Below are 10383 nucleotides of genomic sequence, written 5' to 3' on the forward strand. Positions count from 1 at the left end.
GCTATTAAACCATCTTAAGCAGACAAAGCTTATATATTAATGTACAGCTCATGTGGAATTGCTACGAAGTTCTCAAGGGTTTCGCAAAAGTTACACAAATTAGTAGCATATTTTCAGGCGGTGGACATCACATCAACTTTTTGACCGAAACAGATGCCTTAATAAGTGCATAGTTGACAGAACTTATGTGTGAATCATCCTGGTCGCCAAAACTTCCAAAATCGTTAAAATTATATCCACGATTGAATTGTCCAAGTTGAAAAGCAGTAAATTCCACATTTTCACGCTCTCAGGTGCATATGTTTATTAAACTCCGCATTTCGTCGAAGTCTGCACGGGCTGCTCCATCGCCTTCAGAGCCCCAAGAAACTTGAGTCAGTCTCTGCCCATCTCATGAACAGTATCCGTTGCTTCCGCAGTGGCCTTGAAAATGAAAAAAAAGGTGTTAGTGAAGAAACACGAACAGTAGCGACCGTGCATGAAATAAAGACAGACACACATTAGATACATTAAAGAGTATTAGAAACAGCATACCCAAGTGGCTATGCGAATGCAAAATATCCAAGCTCCATTCGCGTTCATCTGTAATCTCTTCCGAGTTCTTTGGTACGCGCGGCGGATAGCATCCCCCAACTTACAGCGCCTTATTCCTAAAACTCCATACTATAGAGGTTTAGCTTGTTCCTAAATTGTTACCGTTTACGGATTGCTGGAGCCGTGGGCAGCAAAGTCGGTAGTGACATCTTGTGGCGCTTCGTGCAACTACAATGCGTTTTGAAATATGTTCTTGTGTTGCGGGAGTGTTTTCGTCGCAAGGAAATCATAATATTACTATACGTTTACGATTATGTCGCTATCGACGCTCTGTAAATAGGTAACTGCAGTATTGTCATCCCTGCTCTATGTTATGCTCTTTGTCACAAGATGTCGCTACCAGCATTGCTGCGGCTGTGCACCTCCCTCCCTCTGGAAGCCGGTATTCCGCCAACGGCTAGAGTACGCTTAAGAACTAAAACTCTCTATTTTAGCTTCACCGCAAACGTATTGCCTTTGCCGAATACCGGGTTACCAGAGACGTAAACATGAGCGTTCTAAAGCGGCTCTATAGAAGCGCCTTAGAGCGTCCGGGTTGGCTTGTGCCGCCTGACGGCGTTGAGTTTAATCATGCAGAGCGCACACATACCTATGTGTATATATCACACTAAACACCTTCGTGGGCGTACAAAGGGTGTTTGGTTATTTCGTGGCTAACACCCTCACGTTTAAGGGGCAAGATCGAATCGTTGGTGAGGACAAATAAGTTTTTCTTGCTTGTCAACTTTTTATGCCAAGTAAACATGGTGATAGCTCCGAAAGACGACACAAGAGAACTGCACATCAAAACGTTTCGTAAGTACGCTGTCAAATTTTCGTGTAAGATATTAAATTCTTGCACCAGGTGTTAAGAATTAGTGCACAGTTTTCACTTAAGCCTTTTCGTCATTGTACGTATACGTAGAGCTCAACGTTCGTGCGCAACAATGTTTTTAATAGCCATAGAAGTAAGCGTGTCAGCCATGGGACAGAAACACCTTTAAAGCTGTACACTTTTCTTAAGAGTGGTGAATTTTGCACGAAAATGACTCTCATAATTCCGGTATACCCTGAGCCGTAGAGCACACACCGAGGCGACAGAAACACCCTTATGTATGTACACTTTTCTTAAGAGTGATCAATTTTGCAGAGAAACTCCGGTAATTTCGTTATACCCTGAGCCGTATAGCACATACCGACGCGACAAGAACACCCTTAACGGTGTACACTTTTCTTAAGAGCGGTCAATTTCGCAGAAAGAACTCCCATAATTCCGGTACACCCTGAGCCATATAGCGCACACCGACGCGACAGAAACACCCTTAAGGGTGTACACTTTTCTTAAGGGCGGTCAATTTCGCAGAAGAACTCCCGTAATTCCTGTGTACCCTGGGCCGTAGTGCTCTAGGCAACTCACCGACGCGGCAGGGACACCCGTTCACGTAGACGCCTCCCTTGATCTGCTCGTCACTGCATGGCTCGCCGGGCTCGGCGTAGTGGCGGCACTGCCTCGGACTGCCGGCCTGGTCGCCCCTGGGGAACACCTTCACGCAGCACTTGGAGCGGCACTCGGCGCTAAACCGGCAAAAGCCGCCCACTTCTACGTCCTGTTCGGCGAAAGGGATAGTGAGTCGGATGTTATTAAGTGGACACTGAGGAGCTAGGGATAAAGTGCGATGCATATCGTGCCAATTTCAAACTTTTATAGTTCGTTCCACTTTTACTTATTGACAGAGCCCGCTTAATTTGGCCAACAAGAATGGCAACAGCGAGCAGCAGTACTGCAAGAAACGTACGCCGGCAGACTTTTTCAACACTTTTACGCTGCAAGTAATCACAAGTTTACGACTCAATTATGCCGTAAAATGGGCAAAAATTTTAAGAAATTTAGCAGAGACTTCCTGCACATTGAATCAGCTTAGGAACACACCTTTTCTCGGCACATTAGACTGATAGGACATGCGACCAGAATTTTCTTGGGGATACGGGCTCGGTGTTCTGGCGATGGGTGTCATAGAGAGCAACACAGGGCCACCGCGAAGCAGTCATATGGCGCCATATCGCAACTACGGGGTTCTTTCGTCCGGACCTCAGTCAATGGCCCAGGATATTTTATTTCACACTTTTGTTGGTAGAGATCTGACTCCTGACAACTATAGCCACATTCCGGAAAGTGAACGGTGATACGAAAAATAAATAAATGCATTTGCATTTAGTATGGCAAGTACAATATGTGTAAATATATATACAGCTACGAGGCCAGATAGCTGAAGTTTCACGATAGTGGGCGCGGGTAGGCAAACGCTTTGCTTGAAAACGCTGCGGCTGTATGATCGCTTCATCGGTCATATATACACGCAGCCCTTTTTGGCTGAAAGATTGACATCTGCAGCTGCGATGAAGCCGATTCCTTACCTTCGCAACCGGACCCACGGGGACTTGCCCGATGTCCTCGCTGAATGCCGACGATACTGCGGTAGCGGCAAGTAGCAGCAAAGCGACGGTGGCAATTTCCTTGCGCATTTTTCTCGTATAGTTGAGTAGAGCCGAAAGCAGTGGATCCCCGCCGGTTGAACGCTAATACGAGTCTTACCCTTCGTCTGATGATTTGTGTTGCGTGCTTCGCACTTAAAGAAGCCATTCACTTATCAGATTTGGCGGAAAAAGCGTCAAGTGCCGCGTTTCATTGTGTTCACCCATCGCTTATAGGGCGTGAAACGCTGATAACAGCGTATCACCTGAGCTCGATTGGCGGCAAGCTATAGCGCTGCGAGGTTATTATCTGGAGTTAATTAGAGTCCCTATCCGAGCGGCCAGCGATAAGGATCGTGAATATGTCGTTTAATTTGGCCGTTCTTTTTCATTCTTGCGAACTATGTTCTCTTGTTTTGCGGGCCCTCTCAAAACGAGCGACGATGCTCATTCAGCAGTAAATCGCTGTCGTGTGTTAACAAAAAAGCACGATAACATCAAATCAATAAATCAAATGTATGCAAATTCCTGCCATGAAACACTGCTTCGACGACTCATTTCAAGGCTTTCATGAAAACAAATAATAAATAATCTGGTCTACGTAACTTCTCTTATACGCTTGTATTGCGCATCAGGTTGCAAGGACACGTACGTGCAGCCTTTGCGTGGACATGACTTCACCTCGATCGTGGATAGGACGATAGTCGTTCTTTCGTGGCACAGAAATACCAAAGGCGAACGGTGGGACCTCTACAGATTAAAGGTCGCAGGTTGCATAAGGTAGTATTTCCAGGTATTAGCGCCGCACGTCTATTTCCTTATCTACCCGGATGAATAAACAGGGCTGGAAAAGACAATGAAGGATGATAGAGATAAGAAGTGGACGAAAAGATACGAGAGCAGCTGCCCGAGACCACCTGTCTGGACATCGGGGTAAAATAGCCCTTTCCGTGCGAGAGGCAAGGTCAGATCGTCCAAACTAGGTATGAGCTTTGCGAAACCTGCTGTGAACGTTGAGAACGCATACACAGCTTGCGTCTACGCCAGTTGGAAAAGAAAGAAAGAAAGGAAGAAAGCCTCAAACTTCACACAGTTCAAGTAGTCCGAAAAAAAATATTTTGCAACGGTTTTCTCTCACTTTCTTTTTTTTTTTCGTGGTGCTGGCTATGATTTGGTTCAACATGACGGTCTCTCCGTGTTCTCAGTCGGTGGAGCACGACGCTGCAAAAAGAAACAATTCTGTGAATTCCGGGGAACAGGGACGCCTTCGATCACAGGCATCGCAGTGCATATTAGACATATCACGAATACTGAAGCGGACGTCGTAACGCCGCAATATATTCAACTCTACACTGCGGCCCCTGGGACCGATTCCGTGCCAGACGCAGTCCACGCAGTCACTGTGTGACACTGCACTTTTTTCGCACAACGCAAGCGCGCGACCTCGCATACAGAAACGTGACAGGCACATCTTCGAACGTCAAGAGCATGCGGGTGATCGTTACTCCGCCGACAAAGCAAGTACAGAGCACGTATTTAAAACAGCTGTACCCGTATGATCGCACACACACTACCCGTACACGTACTACATGTACTACAAGGCTGCCGGCGCTTCCAGCGTGTTAGCGGCTTGGCTCACCGCACGCACAACGTATACACACGGGTGAAGGTGCAGGAAGCGATGTCTCATACCGCGTCAAAGTCCGCCGTCCATCCGCGGCCACTCCGCTAGCAGCAGCTAACATACGTTCTGGTGGATGAATGGGAAACACTAGACGCCTGTATCACGCAGCCACACGTCTTGCACGTCTGTGATCCCCTTCCTTTCTGCCTGAGTCGAGCACCACCATTATCCATGTTCCCATCGAAACGCGATGAGTTGCTGGGTGAAGTGCTTACGCGATCGTCTCACCATTACGGCGTCCGGAAGACTACGGAAGGGCAAGTGTTTTGCGACGAAGTAAGTGAGAATTGCGAACACCAGCGCTTGACTGTATAACGGTGAATGATTTCGAATTCTACGCCGGCGTCAGCAGCCACAGACATCTGCTCCCGTTGATCAAAAAGCTTCGTGATCTCCCTGCCTTTTTTCTTTGTTTTTAATCTCCATGCCAAAGTACACGGAGCATAGTGCGGAAAAAGCGAGAAGTCGGCCTCAGGTATGATCTTTTTTGTGTGTGTGTGCGTGTAGACTTAGACGATAGACTGACTGCATCAGCGATTTCGAGCAGCCGCTATGAGTGAGTGAGTGAGTGAGTGAGTGAGTGAGTGAGTGAGTGAGTGAGTGAGTGAGTGAGTGAGTGAGTGAGTGAGGGGAGTAAGTCAGTGAGTGGGGGAAATAAGTGAGTGAGTGGAGTGAGTTAATAAGTGAGCAAGCGATTGGAGTGAGTGAGTGAGTTAATAAGTGAGCAAGCGATTGGAGTGAGTGAGTGAGTGAGTGAGTGAGTGAGTGAGTGAGTGAGTGAGTGAGTGAGTGAGTGAGTGAGTGAGTGAGTGAGTGAGTGAGTGAGTGAGTGAGTGAGCGATTGACATTGTACTAAATCGACACGATCGGGTACGTCGGTTGCAGTGAACAATAGAATCCACGCCTTAAAATGGCTCCTGGCTCGCGTTTATTGGGCAGTTGGCCAGTGGTGCAACCACAAGGGTGGCAATTGCTGTCTCTTTTATTGTCTATTATCCTTTCGGATATGCTCCTATGCAATGATCGCCATTCTCACGTCTGTAGCCAACGCCCTCGTAGTAAACGCCCGTACTTCTTGGGATGTATTCTGCGGCGATCACTTCGGCGATGCTATCGCCTTCACGTGATGCAGTGCTCAACCAGCGAATCAGCTCATCCGGTTTTGCGCAACCAGCCAATTAGCGCGCCCCTGACGGCGATGCTATCGTCCAGTCGACACTAAAGTGATAGCCGCAGAGTACGCCCCTTTGTCTCCAAACGCAACAAAATGTACTAGCCCCTGTCAAACACGCCCCCATAACCCCACGTCTCGCGGTAATTCCCCAGAGCAGTTGCCAATATGGAGCTCAACGCGGAGCTAAAACGCAAGTGCGATGCACTTTTTATCAGAATTTTAGTAGGTAGCTGCGCAGCAACGTAACATTTTCACATAATGAATATCCGTCTTTGTATATAAGGCACATTTTAAAATAACCTACACCCTAAAACGCGAATATGGGTTCAAATCAATCTATGTACTCGCACAGTTACACCCAGAAAGGGTGTAATCAGAAAGCGATACAGATTGAGCACGTCATATGCATTCTGTTGCCGCCAAGTTGTGCCAACAGGTGGCTGCCGCATCGTCTTCGCTTTCCTCACTACGCGGTCGCCGCGCAACGAGAAGCAGAGCAGACTGAACGAAACAAAGACGAACAAAAAAGAAAACACAGGCAACGTTCAAACCGACACGTTTAGCGCTGCGAAACAACCGGAACAGAATGCGCCCGTCACAACATGCATTCCGTCGTCACCAAATTCCCTCGGCAACGGCGTCGCTTAGGTTTCTGTTATTGCGCTATCATGGAAAGGTAGAACACACACACACACACACACACACACACACACACACACACACACACACACACACACACACACACACACACACACACACACACACACACACACACACACACACACACACACACACACACACACACACACACACACACACACACACACACACACACACACACACACACACACACACACACACACACACACACACACACAAAACAACCACAAAACCGAAAAAAAACACGAGCCACGGTAGCGCACAATACGCGCTGCGAGCCGAGAGCGGCCAACAATGACTGTCACGACCGGACGACCGCGTGTCAGTGAAGCGTGCGCGACCTGTGAACGCAAACTGCTCGGCGACGAGCCGGCAACCCCCCGGCGCGCTGGAGGCGACGCAACGCGAGTACGCGGTCCGTGTTCGCGCTCGCTTCCTGCGCGCAGCCAGATTTCTCTTGAACGTCTTCTAAACGTGTTTTTTCCAAGGATTAAAGAAAAAAAGACACTGCAGTATGGGATGACATGCTACGAGGACTACACGCCAGAAGAGGCAAGTGCCTAAAGGACACAGTCCTTCCTATAGACCTCGCGTATTGCTGGGAGGAATAGCCATACGGCGAATTGCACCTTTTCTCTCTCTCTCTCTCTGTTTCTTTTTTTGTCCTGTCTCTGTTGTCCTGTCTCTGCTGCCACGACCAAACTCGTACATTCTTTCAATTTTTTCTTTCTTGCGGTGGAGCGGTAGGGAGAGGAGGGAATTTATCTGGAAAAAGCATTTCAATGGAACTTGAAATACTTTATTGCGAAGAAAGAGCGTTCCATATTCGTTTCACACTTGCTACCTCTGGCTGAATTAAGGCTTGCGTATGCTTGCTATAGCTGGAAAAGCATCGCTGGGGAACAGAGCTGCAGAGTTTTAATTTGTAAGATATAAACAGGAAAACGATACACAAACGCAAGAAGCACTTCTAAAAACTGCTTTGTTTCATGAAGAAACACAAAAGTGGATTCGTGAGCCAGAGCACCCAAGCACCACGCGGTGGCTGTAGCGCTGTCTAACAGTCAGAGCTAATCTCGTACACACATGCAGATATACCTGTGAATACGCACGGGTGGCCACCGTGGGAGCCTAATTGTTAAGGCACCGCATACACATAAAGGTGTGGGTTCGACTGCCACCTGCGCCAAGTTCTTCTCGTCCACTTTCATTTCTCTCTTTCCGGTTACTATTTATACTATTCCGAATAAACGTAATGACTACGCTCTCCTACGCGCTCCTTGTCGCTTCGCTGGCTCTTTTCTTAGTGCCATTCGGATATAGGAGCTCGAATTCGGTGTGTTGCGAAATTGTAACAACAGGATATAAGTGGTCCGAGACAGGGAACTCTATAGGGTTCTTTAACTTGCACATTTAAATTTATTAGTACACACGGGCGTTATTGCATTTCGACCGCATCGAAACCGCGACATGGTGCTGAACAGTGCACCGCCATAGCCACCGAGTTACATCGGCGGTGGTGGTGGTGGTGGTAACAACTTTAATAACAATCCGGCAAATTCGTGGCCTGGGCCTAGGCCGCCCCCGAGGAGGTCCGGAGATCCTGTCTCCTCGCCGCCTCACGGGCTTGCTGGATGGCCCATAGTTGATTTTCGAGGTTTGAGCTGCGCAACGCGGCCGTCCATCGCGCCGCAGCTTCATCTGGGGAAACTGCATTTTCTCGGCATATAACCTCACATTCACAGAAAATGTGTCTAAGAGATGCGTGAGCCCTGCCGCATAGTTTGCAGTTATCATCTGAGTAGATGTCCGGATATATCCTCCTGAGATGGGCGGGGTTGGAAAAGGTCTTTGTTTGTAGCTGCCTCCAGTCTACCGCTTGGGCCCTGTCGAGTTTGGGGTTTGGGGGCGGATAAACCCGCCTTGAGTTTTGATAAAATTTGTAATTACATCGGCGGTGATTTAATTACTTGCGACTGCATAAGGCGAGCGCGGTGCACAATTAAACTGAGACATGCCCAATTAGCGCTTTCACAAAGTGATACGCGCAAGAGTTTACGCCAGACAATCCGAATGGGTTGAGAAATGCTTCTTTTGAAACCGGTGATCGAAGCGTTTTTTTTTTTTTCGCGTTTTCTTTTTTATTTATTTGAAGGCGGAAGCCTTGAGTGGCTCATAACCGCGATGGTCTGGAAAACGCGGCGTGCGGTAGAGAAGGTCACGTGAGCTCGCCTCGCGCGCTCGTCGTCTTCTTCCACAGCTGGCTCCGATGCCGCTCATCATGCCAATGAAATAGGGTCAAAGTTATTCAAGATAGAGTTAATCCATGCACTCAAACCCACGACCTCTGGTGTTAACTAGAGCGAAATTAATTAAGGCACAGATAATTAAGGTAGCGTCAATTAAAGCACTCAAACCGACAACCTCTGGCGGGCGGAAACACGTAATAAGAAGTAACAAGCGCATTCGAATGAGAATGCGAAGTAATTTAACGAATGTTTCTTGAGCGCGCAGGCTTTCGCCTTCACCCCGTTTGGCGTATACTAAAGTGACTTCATTATTTTCCGGGTTGATCCAAATATACAACGTTGGGTTGACGTTCACTGCACGCGCTTCGCTCAGAGCAGAGCATGAACACGGCAGCTGAGCAGGAAACGCTAGTGCGACCAAGTGTGGAAGGGCACCGGTATACGACGCTCACGCCAGCAGCGGAAGGCAGAACGCTTCCCTGGCTCGGCAAGCGAGACGAATGGGCGTATTAGCGTTGACGGTGGGGTCCACGCAACGCCTAAAGCTAAGACGATACGATTTGCTCTGATGCACCAAGCGCAGTGGCCCAATGTGGTGCTGCGCATCCATCCGATATAACAAGTAGCCTCGTTCAAAGAAAGCTTAAGTGGCGTGGAGACATTTGCATCACAAACTGCATTACCGCGCCGGCTACCATGTGAAACTGCATGCTGCAACACGCGTATGCTGAACGTTACCACGATGGCGTTAATAACCTCAATGCAAACTCCCTTAAGTTGGCCACAGCGCTTTACTGCACGACTGTCGTACTACCAACATATTCGCCTTCTGGTCACACTAAAAACAAACCGATCGTCGTCTGAAAAAAAAAGACAGAAAAAAAAACAGTCTCGCACAAAATGTCGAGAACACAACTCTTGTCATCGTCACAACTATGCGACGCGCAGATCCGCCATCCATGTGGCTCTTCAGCGTCATCAGTAAAATTTGTGAAAGGAAACAGACTTAACTGCCATTCAATCTGGCTGATTAACACTGCAAAACGCAGCAAAATTGCTTAGCCGCGCGTAGTTTCTAAGATGGATTGGATTGGATAAACTTCAGGTGGAGTCTCCATCGCTCTACAAGCGCACGCTATCACTGTAGTATAGGGTGACAGACGGTCCCATATCGTTTCATGCAATAATCACTAGAGGGCAGTATCGCGCAAGTGTCTACGAGGGCTGCACGCGGGGTGGTTCAGACAGCATGTGAATAGTGGTTAAGTACAAGAATTTGCTTGAACTTCGTCTTCCTGACTTCAAACGGCTTCATGCACTTCGCGAACTCGTCATTTTAAACCAATTACCGTGTTATGAATAATTCAATAAACACCAATGAAATCGTTCAACGGCAGAATTAGAACGCAGGACGTCTGGTATAGGAGCCGGATCACGCCACGGACGCATGCATCGGCAAGCAGCATAGAACGTCCTTGTAAATTTCTTGAGGGCAAGCGGGCGCGCTGAGACGCTTGACGCGTTTCGATTCGGCCACCTCGACAGGCCGAACTCCTGCAATTAGTAGCGAT

General features: G+C 48.1%; 1 protein-coding gene across 1 annotated transcript in view; it reads right to left on the minus strand.

The window, feature by feature from the left end:
- Nucleotides 1–289: 289 nt before the first annotated feature.
- The window catches only part of LOC126527391 (uncharacterized), a 28235-nt gene continuing 18141 nt past the window's right edge, over nt 290–10383 (minus strand). Inside the window, exons 2-3 of the mRNA XM_055068711.2 lie at nt 1991–2180; nt 290–423 (exon numbers count right to left, since the gene is read on the minus strand). Of these exons, the coding sequence (XP_054924686.1) occupies nt 392–423; nt 1991–2180 (222 nt within the window). The 3' untranslated portion in view covers nt 290–391. The remainder of the gene's footprint in view (nt 424–1990; nt 2181–10383) is intronic.

Source organism: Dermacentor andersoni, chromosome 9, assembly GCF_023375885.2.
Source record: "Dermacentor andersoni chromosome 9, qqDerAnde1_hic_scaffold, whole genome shotgun sequence".
In the NCBI taxonomy this organism is placed as follows: Eukaryota; Metazoa; Arthropoda; class Arachnida; order Ixodida; family Ixodidae; genus Dermacentor; species Dermacentor andersoni.